Genomic DNA, 22,601 nt, shown 5'->3' on the forward strand with positions numbered 1-22,601 from the left:
CTAAGCTCGTCAACGCACGGCAAACACAAACAGGCACTCAAAGGAAGAAAGGAAAAAAAAAGACATTGCGTTACGGCAGTGACGCTGTTGCGGAAGTGGAAGCTGCTAGCATATAGCCTCAATCCAGCATCCGAGTAGCTGAGGAACCGCCATGCAAGACCGGCACCGGTTTCGAGGCTACAGGAGGAAAATGTAAACAAACAAGATGGTGGTGACACAGCTCAATATGCACGGCAGTTGGCCCAGCTGATGCTTGGAAAGTCCGAAAAATTGAACAGCCCTCCCTAGAGTGTCCGAAATTTTGAGCCACGTAATACATTGACTTTATGAGATATGTCCTGGGGCCGGGAAAAAGTCCGAAAGATCAAGCACGTCCGAAAAATCAGTCGTCGATTGTATATGTACTCTTCATTAATGAATAACAACGATAAAGAAATAAATAAACTTGTAATAATTAATAATTTGATGCATTGTTATGCACATAGTTCAAGGCTTTGAAAATGCGCACACGAGAATATTTTGCAAGACTCGTATGTTCCTGCTCTTAAGCTAATATGTACATCCATAGCGTAATCGAACCGCTCAGGTGCGCACACTCAAGAAAACTGTGTGGTTGTGTGCCCATCAAAAAAGCAAAACGTGTGAGAAACTCTCGCTAATCTTCATCTTATCGCCCCAGAGGCAATTAGTTTTCGCGAGTGTCAAAAAAAAAAAAAAAGCAACAGAAACACATGCACGGCGGCAACCTTCCTATGTGCACCCCTGTGAGCACTAAACGAGCGAGAAACAAGCGGTTGCCCTTTGGGCGATTAGTAGCGAGATAACCATCAGTTTTGCTAGCGCAAGAAGCCCAAACAGCCCGCGGAACAAAGCCCAAACCGCCTCCCGCCCGCGCGAGCGGTAGTATATAGACGCACGGGGGCAAACTAGTGCTAAAACAAACCATGCAACGAAAACCGAGAGAGGGAGGTGCCCCTGTATTCCCAAATAGTGGCAGCACATCACCAAAACGAAAAACTTAGGAAATTGGCGCCCTTTTTAAATGTACAGATGGCACCATAAATATACGGCATCGACCATTGTTGGACTTGTTTGCGGCGCCGTATATTTACGTCATTGACCCTCAAAAGGCTAATAAATGTACTGGCAGGCCTTCAGAGCTTTTTCGGACGTTACTGTGTTGATTTAGCCCTTTGGCGCAGGAAAAAGACATGCATTCATTTTTTCACACTACCTGATTGATGAGGTGTTTCAGACTCCCCTAAGGAGTCTGAAAAATCTGACATTGACAGTATATAGAACAAACACCACTGCTTCAAAGGCTCGCGCAGTCCACAGAGATTGATTTCACCACTCAACAAGTGTACTAATTCACACTTTACCGTATGCAATTATTGTAGCCAAAATTATTCTCTTTGTAGGTGGGAACCTCGTCCAACAAACGAGGTAGTCGCTCTATGTATCTACAGATAACATGAAACATAACAACATAACATGCCCATGAAAAATGTAGTATAAAAAGTGCTATTGTTTTCTTGACTTTTTTATATTATTTTATTTGCTTCTAATCTAAGTATTCTCAGTACATTGATAATCACAGTCACTTGAAAGAAACAACAATGGATGCATAGATTCAAGAAAAAGAAGCAATCTTCACTTGAGTGGCCCTCTTGACTGTTCGGGATTATAATTTATTTATTGCAATACAGACAAATGTTATAGCAAACTGGTTCTTGTGCGAAGTACAGTTTGATACACCAAGTAATTCAATATTGTATCTGATCTCACGTTTAATGAACTATTCATGGTGAGTTTGTTATACACAACAGAACAAAGCTGTGCAACAATGCTAAAATGCCCATTGGCAACCTGATTAACACAGCATCCTGATGGGATCTACAGCTCTCTGTTGTTTTATAAGTCATATCGCACCCTACCTGGTATGTGGGAACATGCTGTCAAGCATGCCTAGCCTCGTGATCGAATGAAAAGACATGCCCAGAAAGCATACATTGCAAAAAATGCCGCTGCGGGCATTTTTATGGCACAGTCTTTAAGCCCTCGAAGTTGATACTGTCATACCTCAATACAACGAACATGGATATAATGAAGTTAACGTAAAATTTCATTGGTCGTGCTTTATCTAAGATGAGTATTCGCCTGCTATAGTGATACCAAAATTGAAGTATCTGACATTGTGCTGCTTATAGTGAAGCAAATTTTTGTTTGCGGTGGCTTAAGATATGCATTCTGGCAGCAAAAAATCAAATACAGTCACTGATTGATTTTTGAGGGCTACTTGACTGTTCAGACTTGTGGCATTGCCACCTACCCCTAGAAGCAACGTATAACAGCAACAGAAATTCATAAATTTCCAATGCTGCTAGGTGTACAGTGTGTTACTCAATTTTCCAAACATGATCTGCATGCATGATGCTCCTACCATAACAACTGTGAACAAAGTTGCTGGCACATTGAACTAGCACCAAAACGTAACCTTGGTTATCAACTCTTGCCAATGCAGTGGGGTTGCGTCTAACTGCCTAGCAAAATGGCTGTGATGAAAATTTGGTGACGGCAGGCAAAGAGGCTTGTGACAAGTCGTTAAAGGAAGCTTTCTATCAATACGTTTTTACCCGAAGACCTCAGTGGCAATCGAGTGTGAGATCACACGCATGTGCTAGACTGACAGCTATACAGTCAAGCCCACATATATTGTACCTAGATATATTGAACAGTTGTAACATCCCCTTGGAAATCCCATTAAAAAGTATCGCACTGTATTACGTGTATATCAAAGTTCTGTTCACCGCCACATTCAATATATAAAGTGCTGTAAGTGCACTTTATATTTTTTATATATAAAGTCCCTGCAAGTGTGCTTCTAAAGAAACTGTGATTACTTATCACATCATCGGAAATAGCTATGTTTACATAACAGCATTGTTCTGCCAGATAAAGTCAAGGCATCGACTATGGAAAGCAGTGCATGCCATAGAGGAAAAATGAGCAAAGTGCATGTTTCAAAATACCAAGGGCTCTTGTAGCAAGGCTCTTATTTTTGCTCCATAACGCCAGATTTGCTTTAGTAAGCTTTGCCGCATTGCAGCCGTATAATGCGGTGAAGCATACTGATAGTAGAAAGAACGGTTGTGCAGTGAAGCATACTACTTGCAAACGTTTATTCTCGGAAAGAGGATTGCCATGCTGCTTCAAAAATACTGCGAATGGCCTCCCGGTCTCACACACACGCATGTTCCACAAGAAATGGATGGCACTCGATTTTTTTCAGGGCATGGAATCAGTAAAATCCCGCTTTTCATTTTCTCTGGAGACTGTCCAAGACATGCAGAGTGCTTAGATAAGCTTCAGATAGGCATATTTTATATTAAAATTAAGCTTTCTTTGCCTTTTCTTTTGACTTTCCGGGCACTGTTGCTGTAGTCTTGCTCGTGCACATTGCTGGGTTCCTTGTAACACCACCAGAGGTGCGAGCGGAGGCGCTCGCCTCTGCACATCCCGGATGGCACTGCTGCGGCAGCCTTTCTTCACACATTGTGCATATGACACATGCTGTGCTTGCTTTCCTATGCGACAAAAATGTAGGTGCTGGGCTGTGGGGGTTACGTACTGGGCTATGATTGTGTAAGGAGTACAATCGTCCACAGCCTGAAGAGAGCGCTTGGAGCTGGCGTCTCAACAGCGTGCTGGCCACAAATGCAGAAGGAGCACGTAAACACACTCCAGCAAAATGGCTACTGAGCGTGCACTCATTGTTTAGGACACTCAGGCCCGAAAGAAGCATTGCGTGGAACAGGAGCATCTTCGCTACACAGCGAAACATGATTTAGACTGTAAATGTATGTATGCAATGTATACTTACAATCATAATAATTAATGTACAGCCCCACAATTCAATTAAAGTTTAACGCTTCTGCCATGATACCATGTGAGGCAATGATGATGCTCAACTCAATCAGAAATTATGAACATTGATGCGCAACAGAGTCTCTAGCAAATACGTCTCCCTTTATATTATGTGGACTGTGCAAGCAGCAGTGGTGCACACAAGATAATGTTTAACGTCAACTAACCACTCTTGTATTGGACTAAACGCTGCAGAAATAACCCATTCGCCGGCAACATATCGCTAATCATTGTCAGTCAAAGGAAACCCCATACAAAGCTTCGCTTACATTGATTTACACATTGCGTCGGATGTGCCAATATTTGTTTTATTTCTCTATATATTGAACTATTTTGCAATCCCCTTCGAGTTCGATATATCAGGGTTCAACTGTAGTACCAGAGTTCAGGTGCACACATCCCACCCCCTGCGTGTCATAAAAATTGGTTGGCAACTGAAGCACTTGTCGAGAGTAACTGCCGAGTGCTTCCGATGCCAATTCCATGTTATGACACCAATCGCACAGCTGTGTATTAGCAGTCCTGGTATTGGCAACAGTGCAACGGGTGCACTTATTCTTCTTGTGCCACATATTGGTGCAGCATGGTGCTGAAGAGCCACCAAAATCTGCAGGAGGCCTATTGTTGGTGTGTGTGAGCTACTGTTTCTTCTGCTTCTGTTTCTTTTGAGTATACAGTAAAACCTCGTTAAACCATACCTGCTTAAAGAGTAGTTTCGTTTTAAAAGTTGTAAAGTCAAATCCCTGATTCGGTGGCCATTGAACATAATGTGTTTTGTATCCACATAAACCGTACCAGCTTATTGCATACGTATCGGCTAACGTGTAGTGTTCCACTTTTCGTGGCGCAATCACGGCGGTGCGTCGTCCCCATTGGGTGGCCTGGCCCGTCAGAAGAACAAGCCTCAGAGATCAGAACAACGGCCTCCAAGTGTCCTGTGCATTTGTGCTTGAGACCACATCAACATCATTCCGCCGTCGTCCAAGCAAGGACTTGCATCATGCCGAAGCTCGGATAAAAAAGTACCGGGGGCTCAGCATAGAAGAAAAATTGGACATTATTCGTACTATTGAATGTGGAACGAAGAAGCCGGCGCTGGCACATGACAGGCATCTACTGTTGACTATGGTGTGGGGCATTTGGAATGTGAAGAAGTTACTCGGCAGCGCTGCTGCGACCGCAAAAAGATGTCAGCCATGAGGTTCGGCTTTTGCCATCGTTGCCCGTGTTGTTGCCGAAGTGTCACCTTATGACAGTGATGAGGACGACACGGGAAGCGACAGCACGAGCGATGCAGGCCCGACAGTAGCAGAAGCTGCACATTACATTGGTGTCATGAATGCAATCGTCCCGGCGAGAACATCACCCCGCAATGGAAAAGGCGCCCCACGACTTTTGCAGCGCTGCCGCGCCTGCGTACGAAGAATATGCAATGCCAACGCGGAATCTGCCATGTGAGTGTTTGCCAAGAAGAGGGCGGCTGGCTGAAAAGGTGGCTCACAGCTTCAGCAAGTTTGAGGCCGCTGTTGTAGCTGCTAGGCCACCATGGCATCAAACGCAAATGAAAATAGCAGACTTTAATCACGCGAAGTGAATAAATACTGCAGGTTTTTGCCCTCTTATCGCACTCTCTCCGACTTCAATTTTTGACAGGTAAGTGGGTGATCTCATGCTTTTTCAGTTAAGCAGTACTACCGTTTAGTACGTACTTTTTCCAAGTTCCGACCAATTACGGTTTAATGAGGTTTTACTGTATCTGACTGCGATTTTTTTTTAATAGTGCGTGTGCTTTTAATGAATATTGTATTTATAGAAGTATTTTTGAAAGTTTATTATAATGAAATTTGAGTGTATTTTCAATGTATAGTTCGTTTTAAGGAATTTGTTTTCCAAATGTGCTGTAGCTGGGTTATTTCAATCAGGTTTGACTGTACCAACATATACGCTTGTCAGCCACCTTTCTGCATTTGAACAATAGTCTCTCCATTACTGCAATAGGCAATTGGGGTGCCTATCTATTGCAAAGTGAGTACATCGTTGTGTGCGTATTATCGCCATTGACCAGAGGACACATAAGGCTGAGCATGCCAGTTCGCCGATTAGTGAAGCTAAACATTCTGCCGCAGTAGTTCACTTGCTGTGGTGTTTGGCTGTGGAGCAGGAGGTTGTGGGACTGATTCCCATCTGCAAAAACACTTATATGCCATAATTTGGGTGCATGTTAAAGAGCTCCAGAGGGCCATAACGTACACAGAAGCGTATCACTATGATGTTTTATTGCCTGTAAATCGCTTTGGGGCATTGAACGACAGATAATTATACTAAATGGATAAGTTTATGTCAACATCTACATTCTGTGCGCCTTCCTTGCCAAACAATAATGCTCTTGTGTGGCTTGCAGAGATGTAGATCCAAAATGAAATCTTATATTCCTTATAGCAATGTTGTAGACAGGCTTGTACCTTACATTCTTCACCCCAGTGGCTATGCCATTCTGATACTGAGCAAGAGGTCATGGGTTTTATTTTCACCCATAGTGGCAGCATTCTGATGGGGGAGGAGTGCGAAAGCACTTGTGCAGCAAGGTTTAGGCGCCTGTTAAACAACTCCAAATAGTCTGTCATTTACTTTCAGCCCTTTACTACAGCATCACTTGTAATCCACTGGTGCTATTTTAGGAGGTAAAGCACAATCAGTCCAATCAATCAATCAACCTTGCCTTGTGACACAGCTGACAACAGCAGCTGATGAAACCAATGTAGTGGTAGGGAAGAGACACAGGTTTGAAGGCTTGTAAAGGACTTTTTTATTGCCTTGAAAAAAAAAAGAACCAGACAGGTCACCCCAACAGCTTAGCCATATCCATATATCACAGATCCAGACTAGAACAGCTAATCTGTTGCATCTTGTATTGTGTAAAGCTGGAACTGTTTCTATGGCTGCTTTTCTTGAGTTGGACAAGCCTAAAGATCACTGAAGTATATTCATTCAACAGGGTTTGATGATTTATCTGTGTGCTGCATTACTGATACTAATTATTTTCCTGCACCATCATAGCTAGGAAGGAAACCCTGAGATATTTAGTGTGTTTTGCATTCAAGAAAAGAGAGAGCGGACTGTGCACTCAAACACTATAAAATTCAAAGATTTGTGAGAATCACTGAAACAGACATATCTAGCTAGCATGCAGTGACGGTCTAAACAATTTTTTTTTTGTTCACCTGATTGATAGCTCAATTTATGTAATTCACTATAGTCTTTGTTGTGAGGATCACACAGCTTAGCCAGTAGGGAATGTGTTCTTGACACGGGAATCTCCAGATGCATGCGCAAAAGAACAGCTTTGACATTTTGCCACCCCAACTGCGCCGTGAGCATTTGAGCACTTATGTGCTGGTGAGAATAGATTTGTTCTGTTTGGCATGGGACCTCCCAAGTGCATCTTTGAAGCCATTCACAAAGTCCCAGCACTGCCAACACTCAGCTGTTGCATATTATGAACACTATTAATTTGCTTTATGTTGTGAAACATCCTGTTTTATCTGCTGGTTTGTGCCATTAGTCATCAAAACACCTTTGACTTATGAGCAGGATGTGAATTGCCTTTTGTTTTGCATGTAGAGGCCCTATTTGTTATATAACTGACAACCATATCTTCTACTGAATATTTTGAACAAAACCAGTTATGGGAAGGAACAGTAAAATGATGTTATTGAACAACAGCATTTAAGTAATGTTACTACCTAACTACTATATGAAGTGATGCATGGAGACATCTATTAATTTGCATCATCTAGGTGAATAAACACTGAAAGTACAGAGCCTTTTTGTATGCAAGATTATATTCATTGCATAAGCTTCATTGAAATTTTCTTTAGCTTCAAATATAATGTACATTTTATTGGCATAAGTTGATTGCACTCTATCTAAGGGACGTCTTAATTGTGTCAGATCTATACTATTTGAAAAAGATAACCAAATGGACTAATAACATTATCAGACTTTTTGTTCTTGAAGTTGGGCCTCACGATTCAAAAGCACTGTTGATTTTCTTGGGTTACAAATAGGTGAGGAAATACGAAAGTCATGGCCAGTAAAATTCATGAGTTCTCTCGTGCCACGAACTGAAGACCGATAGCAGTGTTGTGATTCACAAAGCTGCAGAGACAGCATCTAGTGAATTTTTCCTGCTGCAGCATTCACCAGTGCGCTGTAATCTAAAGGCACTACACATGATGAAGCTGACTGCGTATTTGTTGATCTTTCAGGATTTCCTGAAACAAAGCTTTGTTAAATCTGCTGTTGGCAAGTAGCAGGCACGGTTTCTGGCAGGAAGCAATATTCTAGATGCAGAGACTGCAGCTTAGCACAGCTTAGCATGGTCACCATGTCTAAGGTGAGAGATCTTGGTGCTCAAGGTCTGGCACCTCAGCTATGTCGCTGCCCAGTTGGTAGTGGCACCGGAGCATGTCCTGCCATGGACTTGTCATGGTCCTTCTTCAGTTTTGTTTGGTCATTGTACTTGCCCAGTAGCTGTGGCAAGTCATAGGCAATTGCAATGTCCAGCTTGTCGAGCGGGCATCCTTTGAAGTAGGTGCAGGTGGCAGTGAGGGCCTTGAAGTCGTACATAGGGTTCAGCTTGAAGAACTTGTAGTAAAGTTGGGGGTCTGGAAGGTCGTAGCGGCTGACGTTGCTCAATCTGCTAAGCCCTTCGAATATATGGTACTTGTTTGGGTCTTTGGCAATCTGTTCTGCTACTTTCTTTTTGCTTCCAAACAGTCCCTTCTGCTTGTAAAATGTGCTCAGAAAGCAGTCAACTAGCTTTGCATGGTTGCGCACCCGTACAGCATGTCGGCGAGCAAAAGAAATGGTGTTCTCTACACGTTCGTCCATTATTTCGCGCAAATGCTCGAGCAGTGCCAGTTCCTGCTCCTGGAAGAACTCTGCAGGAGTACCGGTGTGGAAAGGCCTTGAAGTCATGGACACGACATGGATGATTGGAGCATCACTACTACCCAGGAGTGGAGAGACATTCCACAAGAGCTGTCCGGTGACACGCATGATGTCATGAGGCTGCATGAAGTCTGCCTTGTTGAGAATGAAGCGGATCTGGCCTACACGGCCCTTCAGCTGGTCTAGGAGAGTCGCCATTTCTTCCCCTATCTCGAGCTTGCTTGGGTCAAACACAACATAGATGGCATCAGCACGATCGATGAACCACTGGAAGGCATCGTTGAAAGGGTAGTTTTCTATTTTGCGCTTGTCAAGAATACCAGGTGTGTCCACGATGGTCACCTGAAATGGAAGGCCCACACTTAACATTGATTGTTAGTTGTGGAGGCTGGTCTCATAATTAATGGCCTGAGGAGCGCTTTTGCATCCAGTCGTTTTTTTTGTGTGTGCTGTGCTAGACTTTGGTCATACCTTTTGCAGCAGTGGATGAGGCAGGCCGATTCCTTTGAAATGGTCCAGGAACCCTTGGCCAAACTTCTGGACACTTGAGAAGGCCCAATGTGCAGCCATTTCAGTGCCACTGAGTCGCTGAAGCTTGTCGGCGTAGTGAACGATGGTGAAATCAATGTCGGACGGCTGCGGACCTGCGTCATACCACGACTGATATCATCATACACGGAAGCTCTTCTCCTTTTGTTGTGATAGTGAATAATGAGTACTGCGCACCTGTTTTGAGGCCTGCCTTGGTATGCTCAGTGCCCAGCAGGTAGTTAATGATGCTGCTCTTGCCGGCACTCCAGGGCCCAAGGAAAAGCGCCATAGGCTTGTTGAATATCTCAGCATCTGAGTCAAGGAAAAGGAGTAGGGTGAAGAATCCCTCTGACTGGGTGGTCTAGCCCTTGATTCAAAATCATTACATATGGAACTATCCATGTGGGCATGCTTCTTCTAATGAAACTTGCTAAACAATGAACAGTTGTCCTGTATACTTGTAATGGAGATGCCTCACAAGCCTTTCAATTACAAGACAGATATATTTTTTATGAGCTAAGCTTTGCGCTAAAGTAAGCTCCAGAATTCATTGCCGATTTAGCCGACCGAAATGAACTCTTTGGACCATGATGTGATAGCTACCTCCAAGCAACCTGGTGCTGATGTCCTTGAATTTGTAGAGCTTCTCCATCGGCTCTATAGCAGTCACGGAGAGCTTCTTCAGTTCCTTGAGGATGGACTCGATGAGTGCCTCTTCCTCCCTGTCCTCTTCAGTTCCAATCTCAGCAAAGCCGAGTACGTCAGCGATGTGCTTGCGTGACCGGGGCCCAGTGTGGGTCTTTTCCACTTCTGCTTGTTCCTCGGATTCCTCCTGCACACCTGCTTCCTCCTCCTCTACCTCCTCCTCTTCCACTTCCTCGCTGCCTTCTTCCTCCTCATCCTCCTCAGATGCAGCCTCCTCCTCCTCTGACGCTGCTTCCTCACCACTCTCCTCACCTTCCTCTTCTTCGTCCTCACCGTGTACTTCAGCCTCAGCGCTCTCTTCCTCTTCCGTTTCCTGCCCCGCTGATTCGCCTTCTTCCTCGTCGGCCTCCTGCGGCCGATTTGGAATGTTAGCGCACGGAGGAAGACACATCCAATCTTTACAGCACCATTCGCCTGTAGCAATGTACCATGCACCTATCAGCTGAAACATGTTTCTAATTGTATCTTGCCCCATTTTAGGTCAGGAAACACCATTGTAACATGACACAAGTTTTAAATTATGTGAATAGGTGCATTATGTACTTATTTACACTGCGTGGTAGAAGTATTCATTGTGGCTAAACAGGGTAGGAAGAACATGTATATGAGGAGAAGGACAAGACAATGCACTGTCCTTTCTTCCTATGTATGTGTTTCCTTGCACTGTTTAACCACAATGAATTCATACCAACTAGCTCAACTTTCAATAATTCTATAGTGGTAGAAGTGGCCATGGCTATGACAGCTGGGCTAAACTTATTTGCACAACACTGGACTGTACTCACAGCTTTTTTATGGGCTTGTATATGCGGGTACCTTGCAGCCCCCATCAGAATAATAATCTGTTGTCACCATTTTCTCCCCTTTTTCCCAACTACCAGGCAAGAGCACACTGGCTTTAGCCAACCTCTTCTGTCTCTCTCTCTTTGTATCTGTCTTCCTGTTAAATTCTCTTTCTTTCTGTATTTGGCCTGTCACTTGTAACAAAAGTTCCAGCATCTCTACGCTTCAATCACATTATAGACCACTATATGCAGGATGCTAGATTGGTGCTTGCATGTTGTCATAGGAACTTGCCTGCCATTTTCTGTGCATCCACAATCTCTGTTGCAGTGGCCTTGTAATTCTCACCATTTCTGCAGAGTATAGCAATAGATCAAAGCTTTGTCTGAGGCTCATCTTGTCTCAGACACCTGGAAACAATCTGACTTTATCCCTCACCTTTGATCCTAGTGCCAGAACATGTGGAATAAACCTCAACTTATGATCGGCCATCCCATAGCCTGATGAACAGTTTGCTAGCCTGCCCCTAGGTATTGGCTAAGCAGGCACATATATACAAAAGGACGGTTGCCAATTGATTCAAGGAGAATATGCACCCAATAGTAAATGCAAGCCTTCCTATTCGTTTTTCTTGATTTTTATTTAACATTATCGTCATTGGCAGTATACATCGCCGGGGGCAATGACCACGCAGCATCTTCACAACCCAGCAGTGTGACATACCTCGAAACAGGCATGGTTGCATGTGCTAGCTAGGTCCAAAATCGAGGAGAACCTTGTGCTACCTATGCCACTTGAATTTCTTTACGTCTAACTGAAAGACAATCGGGAATCAATCGCTGGAATTTGTTTTGGATGGGATGGGATGGAATCCAGGGTTGATTGTAATAAGTGAAAGTGTAAGATAGGGCACAGTTTCCTGCAAGCTTAGGCAGCAGCGGTCTTCTTGGCCTTCTTGGTTTTCTTGGTCTTTTTGGGCTTGACCTTTACCTCCTCGCTTTCGACGACCTGCTTCTTGGGCGGTTCCTCGTCATGCAATTCCTCTGAAGAAGCGGCTGCTCCGGCGTCCTCGTCTCGAGCCTTGGCTCTGCCACGGAATTCGTCCAGCACAGCCGGCTCCTCGTCACTGCAACAAAGTAGAAGCGGGTTTCAACTTTTGCCTCGATGACCAGACAGTTTCTTTTTCTTTCCTGTTCTCCATTTTCCGAGCTTGGGAAACAGTCATGATAGTGAGCTGAACTCCTGAAATTTTATTATTGGGGACGAGTCCATAATTCGAAGGTGCCTTGCTGGTCTGGTCAGCTCAACCTTCTTCGCAATGGAGGTACATGCGAATGCGGTCAAATAGGGTCGGTGCTGCACTGCTAATAGCCCAGAACCTAAAGCTCAAACAGTTCACACACTGTATTGGCTTTCTGTGATGCTGGGTTTTGTTGCAACCTAAGCCCGCCAGCTATGTTCGATTCACTTTTACTGCCCCATTGCAGTCAAAAATGAATTCATGTGAAAGTGGTCGGCCCTGTCTGTCGTTTTGTTTATATGCCAGCATGACACGTTCACATCGGGCTCATGTAATTTAACTTCCCAGTAGTCCAGGGATTGGAATGCATGTTATCAACTAAATCTATTGTGGGGAGCTACAGAGATACTTTTCCAAATAGTTAGTGTAGCCATGAACAAGCCAGAAGAACACGTTTTCTTTGTGGGTGTGTACTCGCCTGGCAGCCTTGTCCTCGGCCTCTTCTCGGGTTGTCTCTGCTGAGTCATCCCTCTCGATGGGGTGTCGTTCGACATACTCTCGGACGGCCTCGAGTGCCAGCTTGCCGCAGTCCTCCACCGTTAGCAGGACTGGCCGCGGGGGCTCGTGCACCACGGGCTCCGCTGCCTTGCCGCGCTTGGGCGGCTGGTACACGTAGCCCGCTGCCGAGAAGGGGAATGCCATCATCCTTGTTCACTCCAGGCATGCCTCCTGTCTCTACACTGTGTTCCCCATGGTGTAGTTCTGAACCCGGTATCCCTGTGACGCACCTTAGCAGATTTCTCAGGGGATGTGTCCTCTATTGCGGGCTATTTACCGTGTTCAGTCACTGCATACACTGACCAGCCTGATGGAAACGAGTGCTCTTGCACTCCTGGCAGTTTACCACAACATCATTCCTTGGCCTAAGTAATCGAACTATTTGGTGACCACCAAACTGGATGCGCTGTCAATCTAAGAGATGATTTTTGGTTCAGAATATGTAATCGGCATTTGTCGTCAGGTTTTCCTTAGTGCCATTGTATCATTATCATTATATTTTGCTGGCATTCACTTCACTGTTCTTCATAGATTTGCATTTAAAAAATGCATGCAATGCTACCTAATTGTGTAGATATTGCTGCATCCAGTGTCATTTTCTTGTTTCCTCTGTTCGCATTTCCCTGGTTTTCACTGTGTTTGTGTTTAAATGATTCTTTCTGTACTGGTTTGACCTGTCAGCATTCCTAGTGTTCCATCACTGATTGCCAGCATGTTTCTCATTTTTGTTGTCCTATTCCTGCGCCTATAAAATAACAAAGCCATCTACACTACAATTAGGCTCTTTGGTTTTGTTTTCAATGGACTGTATGCAGGTATGGTATCATGGCCAGCGTGTGTGTGCGCAGAAATTGATCTTACCGGGATAGTTGTCTTCCGACACCATGAACTCTGGAAAAAAAAAAAATGGACTTATCACATTCCTGAATGTCTCTTGGTAACACAATGTATTTATTTGTTTTATTCCTATATGTGCACTCTGCAAGGAACCTGAACGTTTGTAGGATTTATTAACGCCTCTTGTAAAATGATAATCACCCCTCCCCCCTCCCAAATTACTACCGCAAAAAAAAAAAAGATAACTAAATCACCATTGCTGTAATGTAAAGATTTCTACTGCTCAATTCTATGCCAGTCCTATCATCCACTGTTCATGGCTGGCTGATCTTGATAATCCAGGTGAAGTGCCACTCTGACCACTGATGAAGTGCTACAAACAATGGCATTGGATTATTATAATATTCTGGCTCACGATTTGCACGCACAGGAAGAGAAAGTGCCGCTTTTATTCCCCAGTTCCTGAACAGGGCACAGGCTGCAATGAGCCACACACAGATATACAGTGCGGATGCTATAAGAAATCTCAGTGCACGAACACACTCACGAGGCAGGGTGTGGCTGTTACAAGAGGGATGGAGCCCACACACACAAGTAATTGCTACACATACACTTGCACCTTGTAAGCAGCGCATCGCAACGGGTTCCACCAGAACACGGAACGGTTGCAGGCCAATAGAGTAATCTTGTGCTCACTCACTTACTTGGAAGTGATGATTGACTGGCGTACTCTGTTCATTTTGTACATCGACAGGAAGGAAACAACAAGAAATGGGATACGCATGTGTGCTTGTCCAAACAAGATACATCAATAGGAAGGTGGAGATGTCTCCAGAGATATATCTTGTTCGACACTGTTGATCAAGTCTCTTCCTGTTAACCTGTCTTGTTTGAACGAGCGTTTATCTGTGTGTACCATTACCTATGCATTGTCTATGCGTTGTCTGCTTTGTGCCATTGAAAAGAATGTGCAGAAAATTGCCTTGACTTGGCCCAGCAACAAGTGCTTTGGACTGGCATATGTGTGCAGATAACTCTTGAGATGCTGTTATGTTTGTAGGGATCAGAGTGTCTGTATACAAATATTTATATTAAATTTAGTTAAGTATTGACTGCATCTATTAGCCAAGATAAATTTTGACTGCATAAAAAAGTGTGAGAAGGCAGAAGTTTCAGAGCCTCTTGGTGACAAGCAAGGTAACTTGCCGGGGCATTTTGCAAGGCTCCCAAAGCTCTGAAGCAGAGGAGGAGAGAAGCAGTTCCCCTCTTTTTATGTGTGTATGATTTTGAGCAACAGGAGTGCCAGCACTTCTGTTGCTTAAGAACCCAAGAACGGCCACATTTTCCACTGTATTCATAGGTTTATGACAGCAGCTGTAGTTATGTACAGGTATAGCTAGATGTACTCTTGTAGCTTTTGGCAACATTAACTGAGGCACCTTCCAGCTCATCAGTTCTTGCATGTGCTTGCTTGCTGATTTCATCTGGCTCTCATTCAGGTCTCGCCTTGAACCACGCAAGCTTTCTGAAAACTCAAAATTCGAGTTCTTTGTGGGCCATATAGCGCCTATTCCTTTTTATTCTTTCCAGAGTGCTCACTGTTGCCCAGAGGGCTGTAACTTCATGGTTTCGCTTTGACCCGAAGATGAATGGCCAGCAGTGGCTTAAAGAACTTGGAAGTTATGAAAGTCAAGTATAGTTGTAATGTACAAGTGCATTTGCAGTTATGTTAATAGGCCATTGATTACAAGACAATTGATTAGTTCTGTGGTTGACTTAATATGGTGGGGGGCGGGGTTCTTCCTTTCAAAATATGCAGTCAAAAAGCAGTGACTTGAAGTCTGAAGTGTAGCATCGTTTAATTACGTGACTCATCTGTCGGCCGCCCACTGGCCTCGCTTTCCTTATTCGTATTCTACCGGAGCCTTTTAGAACACGGAATTCGTTGCGTTGCAGCTCCACTGCATATTTTGTGCCAGTGGAAATGCGCGTTTCCGCGCCTGCGCTTTGTAATCAGTCAGCGTTTAATCTTTTTGCTATTACATCAGCTAACCTGATGTCCGCATGACATCGCTGCCTTGCTCGCAGCCGCTTGCGTTCTATTCCGCGATTCCCTCGACAAGGAGACCTCCTGCCTGCAGGGCTCTCGAATATCTCTCGCCTGCCCGATTTCCCCGCGCCTGCCCTGCCCATGTCGGGCAGAGTCCGTCCTCGGCTGTGTGTGGAGGCGCCAGGATGTGCTCGGCGCGTTTGTGCGTGCGTGTCGTACACGCCTTGATTAGTCCGCCTCGCTGTTCCTCGCTCAGGGGACCACGGTGGCATTTAGCGCCGCCGGTTACCGTGAACAAGTGGCGGGCCGCTTTATTTTGGGTCGTCGGGGGCGTATTTATAGCGTTAAGCACCGCTCGGGCCGCGCTGTGTCTCCCCGCCGCTCTGCTGGCTGAGCGCAGTGACGGAGACACGAGGAGGCCACGCGTCGGCGTCACCCCTTGCATACGGAATGGCCGCCGAGGCACCGTGACCCAGTGAGGCGGCTATTCATTGACGAATGCAGCACCTTGACCCGGCACCTGTGCGCACTTTACCTTAGCCGAGTTGCCGTCGTGTCGAGAGGCTTTCAGTGGCGAGACCGCGCTTTAGTCCCAATTCAAATGTGCTGCAACTGTTAGCCCGATGCGCTACATTAACTACGGAAATAAATGATACAGAAGCGGCTGTACTGAGAACAAACAGGTAGGCTTCGAGAGCTGCGCGCAGATTAGCTAAATGTGTGGTGCGCCAAATGGTTTGGTTGGAACGTCCCTGGAATATATATATATATATATATATATATATATACGGGGGGGGGGGATTACGAACGTTGCATATCTAGGACTAAACGACAGAACACGAAACTTTGGGGGTAAACCTAAGTTTAACGACGTTGCGCACTTTGTGACGTTTTTAGCGAAATGCAATTCTGCATCACTGTTGCAGTCCTGCGAGATGTCGCCACTAGCACGGCGCTTTCTAAGTGCGTCCATGCGTTTAAGATCAGAGCATGCACAGACATTTGTATTACTGTAATATAGTTAATCGGAAGTATAACCAGGTACAGTAGTACCGTTGGTGATAGCCTGCAATATGCTCGACCAATGTGCGCAGCATTCTTGATACGTGTAAGTTCCGCGTTTTACCTCGCGTATATGTTCGACAGCTAAATAATGGTTATCAAGCTAGCTTTCATATATAATTGCTCGCCTAAAAGAAAAGAAACAGTGCAGCACAAAGTAATCTTAATCCATCCTCGCTGTGCACGTAACAAGCTGTTAAGCCGCTTATCCTGTTTACCGTCTTCGTTCCGGCGTCAAAGTAATGCGCCATTGGCAATATGTCTGCGTCACAATAGACCACTGTAGTAAATCGATAATAGGTGAATGTGAAGCTTTAACGTTTCTGTGTGCTTGGAACATAGGCAAATCGTGCGTACTCGCCTTCCATCGCGAAATGTTGCGGCGCGCATGGGCAATCGCGGTTGTCGCGAGCTTCCCGCAGCGGCAGACGGTTCCGATCAGGCTGACCTTGGCGCACTGCCAGGAAGATAGCATTACGCATGATCAGGATTTGGGCACATCTTCGCCACGGCATGTGGGCCTCCGTGGTAGCCTGTCCATACGGCTCGTTGTCCTTGTAAGCTGGAAAGCCTTTTGCGACATGCGTACTCGACTGGAGCGGTGGAGCGTGTGCTGGTCGTTATCCCTGTGTATACGGCCTGTTCGTCTGAGCCAGTCTTCGTAGAAGTCTGGTTGCTCGCGGACTGTTAGGTTCGTGCGTGTCGCAAAAGGGGGCTCGTACGCTGCCGCGAGTTGCGAATCACCCAAAGCAGTGCTGTCCAGCAAGCTGTCAAGCAAGCTTCCTTGGCCGAGAGGAACTGCCCGCAAGCTGTCGGCGAACCACGCGGATCCCGGCAGAATTTGTTACCCGTGGCATAGCTCCAGTAAGGCGCGCCTCCCTTGCCCATTTTTGGGCCTTGATAATCGCGCGGTTGGTTGTACGCGAGTGAAAACGCAATGTTTTGATTGCGATGCTTGCGTTTTTTTTTTTTTTTCGAAGTTTTGGCGCGCAAAAATGAATTCTGAAGCCTATGATGCTGCCGCCGCTGCGGTTTCCGATGACCTTGCCTACCCGTGCAACACCCGTCGGGAGCAGCGCGGAATGGGTGGCATTTACCGATGCGGCACTTGTTTGCGCGCTATTCCTATACGTGTGTGGTCCGCGACAGCCGCCAATGGCGCGCATCCTTGAACGCGCGACTTTCAAACAGTCTGCATGCCCATGGCTATATACGTATAATCCAAAACCACAAGTGGCATGCTTTGCGGCATCAATGAGGAGAAAACGTTCACTGCTGCGGCATCTCTATGACCATTTGAACATTCCACAACGTATCCAACCCATTTTCCTTGTCTTATAGGTCAATCGACCATCTATCTATAAGCAGCGTGTAAAGGTGCGCTAAAGCAACGTTGATAAATCCACCGTGCGTCCATCACCCACCAACCTGTCGCAGTGACCGTTGTACTGACCGCGTCTAATCGAGGCACCGCCGCGCATGCCTAGAACTGCCTGCGGCGGCAGTTCGAGCCGACCTTGCATCCGTTTCCAGGAGGTCACCAGAGAGCTGCGCGCACTCAGGCGCAGCAGCAGCCTGCGCGACGACGCCTCGGCACCACTCACCGTTCACCCAGAGGCCGACGATTCCTCCGAGGGCGACCACCATGATGAGCACGCCTCGGGCGTCCAGGCTGACCTTCTGTTCGTCCGCCGCCGGTGCCATGTCGAGGCCGCTGCTGTGCTTCCGCGACGCTGGTCGTTGTCCTCCCGCTCAGCGGCCGGTCGTCTACTGTCCGTCGTTGAATCGATCGCGGTTGCACCACGGTGTGCTCTGCTGCTCGACCACAGCCAGCACTAACCCGACCGTGGGCTTTTCCCAGGGTCTCCCCGCAGCCCCGGTTTCGTCCCGTCGCTCTCTGCCGCACTCGGAGGAGCTCCGGATTCGAGCTCCGTGCCTCCTTCGCTCGCCTTCCGCTCTCTCTCTTTCCGAGAGGAAGGGGTAAGGCGAGAGGATAGGGGGAGAACCTAAGTTTGGGACCCGGCCCTTGGTCCCTTGCCAGGCTCGGATGCACGACGGCGTCTTCGCCGCCTCATCTCTTCTTTCTCTGCTTTGCTGCACAGAGGATTCGCGCGCGCGCGCTGTGTGTGTTGTTTGCTTTAGCAGCATCTCCTCCGACCGTGGCTCAGGTGTGTCCCACTAGGGGACGATGGAATGTGTTCGGCTTTCCCCTTGCCGCCGCGCGTCGCAGTGTAGTGTGTGCCGGCCGTCGCAGTACCTTGCCCTTTCCTGCCGCGCTCACTTCGTATCCGCTCTCACGCCGCCTATGGAATTGTGCGTAAGCGTCGTGCGTGGCCAATAATTTGCATCGCCCGCCGCGCGCGAGATAAAGATGTTTCAGGGGCATTCTTCTTGACGGAGGGTGGCCCGGGTGCGCCTTGCGGACGCGCCAACTCTAGATCCTGTAGTGATTCGGTGTGTAAAAAAAGAACTGTGTGCAATTCTATAGCACCGGGGAATTCCGAAAATGCGATTGGAGATACGCCTGTATGCATTTTCTCCAGCCGAACATGTGAAGCATACGTTATACATCTGTCGCAGCTCTCTTTTTCTTGCTTTTTTATACAGCCCATATGGTATCAAAGTAAAGAAAGAAAAAAAAGATAATGATGGAGAGAAAGAGAGAGGGTAGACTCATCCGCTGCCAGCGTTCCGACGAGGCATTGTTTTGGCCTTGCTGAAGACAAGTTCTCTTGTCGAAATTTTGGCACGCGACTGTGCGCTCTAAAAACAGAGGAGCGCTGCCAACTCCTTTGTGCGGGTGTGAATGGTTGACTCATGTTTAATGAACTCCAATTTTTTCGAGTGTTATCATACTCCCCGAGCAGTACGAGAGCTTTCGAAAACTCTGCCGGCCCTTGCAAGACGCACGACATTCTGTTGTATATCAACGTAAAGTTTGTCGACGTACCTCGACAGAAAGGCTGTCGAGATAACACGAAGTGAACAAAAGGGCGACAGCGTCTATAATGCGTCGAACTATCGCAACAGAAAGTGAACGAAAGGGGGACACATTGTCTGCAGTAGCTTTTGTAAGGGTGTGTACCGGTTTAAAGCCAACGTGCTGTTTGGTTGGGCACAGTTCCCCGAGTGAACGCATTCTCGTCACTTTGCAAGTGCCGGGAACAAAGTTGAATTCGCAACAGGCAGCTACTAAATGATTTGTCAGCACACCGTTATTGTTCTTAGGGTGCAAGGCTTTAACTCCCAAGTTATGCCCTTCGGCCTTTGTTTGGCGCCGAAGGTGGTTGGTGTGGTGAGCTGTCTTCCGCTCTTGTTTCCCCACTGTTATGACGCTTTCCTGCTCGGCCTCTTATTTCTCGTACGTAACTGCAACGCACTTACAGCGCCACGCGGAGTGGATGGTCGAGAACCGCTCTAATATTGGCAGTGCCCTCCAGTTGTGCGCCCGATTGGCGTTGGGAACTTCGGCGATGTACTTGCGCCGAAACGCGGATTTGTTTCCCCGCCAGTGCGGTACCTCTTTTTTTGTTCGTTTTCCGGCCGAGTGTTTGCGGAAGGATTCGCGCGAGTTCGCTCGCGGCCAGCCGTGGAAGGAGTTATGGCTTTCGAACAACGAAAACAAGCGCGTAAATTTTCGTGCCTCGGCTCCTAGCCCGCTTTCACTCGATGAAGAGGGAGAACCGAAGCGGCGAAAAATAGGACGCAGCGGAACATCAACGCGCTTTGATACAGCCTAGTGACGCGCGGGTAGCTTTCTTTATTTTGTTTTATTTATTTATTTATTTATTTATTTTGCGCCGAATACAGTTGCACTGGACCAGGTGTCCGAGCTAACGCGGACCATGTATGAATGTGAAACCTTCCGTGCGAATCGAACCTACTAAGTGTTGTTAGCAACCTCCTGGAGTAGCCGCCAGTATTTTTTGTGTTCCGATTTTGTTCGCTTTATTTTAAGCACGAAAAAAAAATAATAGTAACGCGCCGCAAAAAACTTAGTGATGTTTTCAAGTGTACTTTTCAAACTTTGCATTTACATTGTGGCCGTAAAGTTAATAATTAAGAAGTTTAATTAATCACTACTAATTTGTTTATCAATAAGAACTAGCGGTGGGCGAATATTAGAAGTTTCGAGCACGAATAGGATATTACACGCCAACTATTCGTATTCGAGAAGAAACTATTTGGTAGTTTCGAATATTGGAAACTAACCCAATATTTCGCAGCGACCGACTGTTAATGTTTTTATTACTGTTCTCCTTCTTCTACAATGTATTGCAAATTATCAAATGTTCAACAACGACCAAAGTTTTCAACGGAATGAAGGAACAGAATGTATACTGGAAGATCTGTTTTCGGTTTCGCTGCGGAAGCCTACGTGACAACCTGTGAGCGTTGCTTGTAGTCTGTCATTTAGTGTTTTTCGCAGTCTAGTCATGTATAATTTTTATATTTTACGCCACAATCGGTGTTGGTTTCCTCGCAACGGGCCATTTTCACGTGTTTACAGCACAAGAATTATGGAGCAGTTTTGAAGATCAGATCAATTAGGAGTTCGTGGGATCTGGGTACATAACCACTTTTGTCTCGTAAATTGGACAACTTGAAGCCTTATAGTGCACGTAAGACAACGGAAAATGCTCAAAATGAAGCTTGGAATGAAAAAGACCAACCAAGTATCAAGTATGGAGCAATAATAATGCGTACTTGGCAACAAAATGTCGAAACGAAGCCCAGATGTGCTCGTTCAAACTGCGCGCGCCTAAAGCCGGGACCGAAAGTGTGGCTTTACTGAACGAAAAATGTGGGCCGATCGTGCAGGTAGTGCACTCTACAAATTCAAGCCGATCCCGAAGGTATAGTGCCGTCTAAATAGAAATTGAACAGTAAATGTTAAGTACAGGGCTCAGGTGCGAGTGAGATGCTACTAAAGCATGGCAAGGTGGCGTATAGGTAGGTGCTCAACAGAGGATGGCATCGAATAAATAAAGCAGGGTGTCTACCAACCGGGAAAACTGTGAAAACCAGGATTTCTCGGAGATTTTAAGTCTGGTGCTTCTATCAGGGAAAACTAGCTGTTATTTTATTCAAAGGGAGCGAAAATCGCCCTAATGCCGACTCGAGAGGAATCGAGAGGAAAATAGAAGAATCGTAACAAATTGTCTTTGACGCCGTGCCGTTGGCTGGAGGAGTTTCCATTGTACAGACAACGACCGATTTTCCGGACGCCCGATTTTTGGGACATTCCCGATAATGCGGACGGCTTCGCAACACCACCACGTACCCCGTAGTGTCAATGTATAACAACGTCTGAAATTTCCAGCTCAAGAACCCTTCGCCGTCTGATCTTCCAGACTTTTTCCGAAACGGTCCGAAACGGAATTAATCAAAGCCACCGGCGCCGCCATTTTGATTATCTCGTCGCCTCGAACCGGCGCTCACGCACGCAGAACCGCTGGCAGCTGTAGCCGCCACCGCGGCAGCGCTAGGCCTAGCTGCTTCGACGTTTGCTATGAAGCTTCTTGCAGTTCGGTGCCGCGTTTTGCATTGAAAGAATTCGCCTCTGTAATCCTTGCGATTGGCTTCCAAGCTAGAAAGCACGGCGCGTTGCGTAATTCCGGTTTCCGAAAGGCAACTTCGCCTCTGCACAGCAATGTTACGCGATGAAGCATATGTGAAGTATTGCGTTGAACCTTAACAAGCGTGGGAAGGGGAATGGTCACGGGACCCAGTAGTATTCCCTAATTATACACGCGTGCACCCGCCGTCTGCTGTCACATTACGAGCACCGATATGCCTAATAAGTGTACTGGCAGGCCTTCAGAGCCTTTTCGGACGTGCCTCTGGCGATTTGAGCCCTTAAGGGCAGCAAAAGGCATGCATTCATTTTCTCGAACAGAAAGGACCGTCGCACTGAGGTATGGTTGGAAAAGGAACTGTGCCACCTCTTTGAAA

At 46.3% G+C, this 22,601-nt stretch overlaps 2 protein-coding genes across 3 annotated transcripts in view; one reads left to right on the forward strand and one right to left on the reverse strand.

The window, feature by feature from the left end:
• LOC142578746 (putative protein FAM10A4) overlaps positions 1-22,601 on the forward strand; it is a 46,340-nt gene that overhangs the window by 17,321 nt on the left and 6,418 nt on the right. The gene's annotated exons all lie outside the window — the stretch shown is intronic.
• LOC142578745 (sarcalumenin-like) lies at positions 6,710-18,611 on the reverse strand. The gene is made up of 8 exons (XM_075688272.1): positions 18,251-18,611; positions 13,559-13,588; positions 12,618-12,819; positions 11,890-12,025; positions 10,015-10,465; positions 9,607-9,723; positions 9,352-9,524; positions 6,710-9,222 (listed from the first exon to the last, which is right to left on the reverse strand). The coding sequence occupies exons 1-8, from the start codon at positions 18,348-18,350 to the stop codon at positions 8,356-8,358; spliced, it is 2,076 nt and encodes a 691-aa protein (XP_075544387.1). The 5' UTR covers positions 18,351-18,611; the 3' UTR covers positions 6,710-8,355.

The sequence above is a fragment of the Dermacentor variabilis genome, chromosome 4 (assembly GCF_050947875.1).
Source record: "Dermacentor variabilis isolate Ectoservices chromosome 4, ASM5094787v1, whole genome shotgun sequence".
Lineage (NCBI taxonomy): Eukaryota > Metazoa > Arthropoda > Arachnida > Ixodida > Ixodidae > Dermacentor > Dermacentor variabilis.

Coding starts and splice junctions, on each gene's coding strand:
- LOC142578745 (XM_075688272.1), bottom strand. CDS start 18,350: ATGGCACCGGCGGCGGACGAACAGAAGGTCAGCCTGGACGCCCGAGGC. Junction 12,026..12,617: donor GCCGAGGACAAGGCTGCCAG/GCGAGTACACAC, acceptor ACTTTGTTGCAG/TGACGAGGAGCCGGCTGTGC. Junction 9,223..9,351: donor CTCATCCACTGCTGCAAAAG/GTATGACCAAAG, acceptor CTTCCATTTCAG/GTGACCATCGTGGACACACC.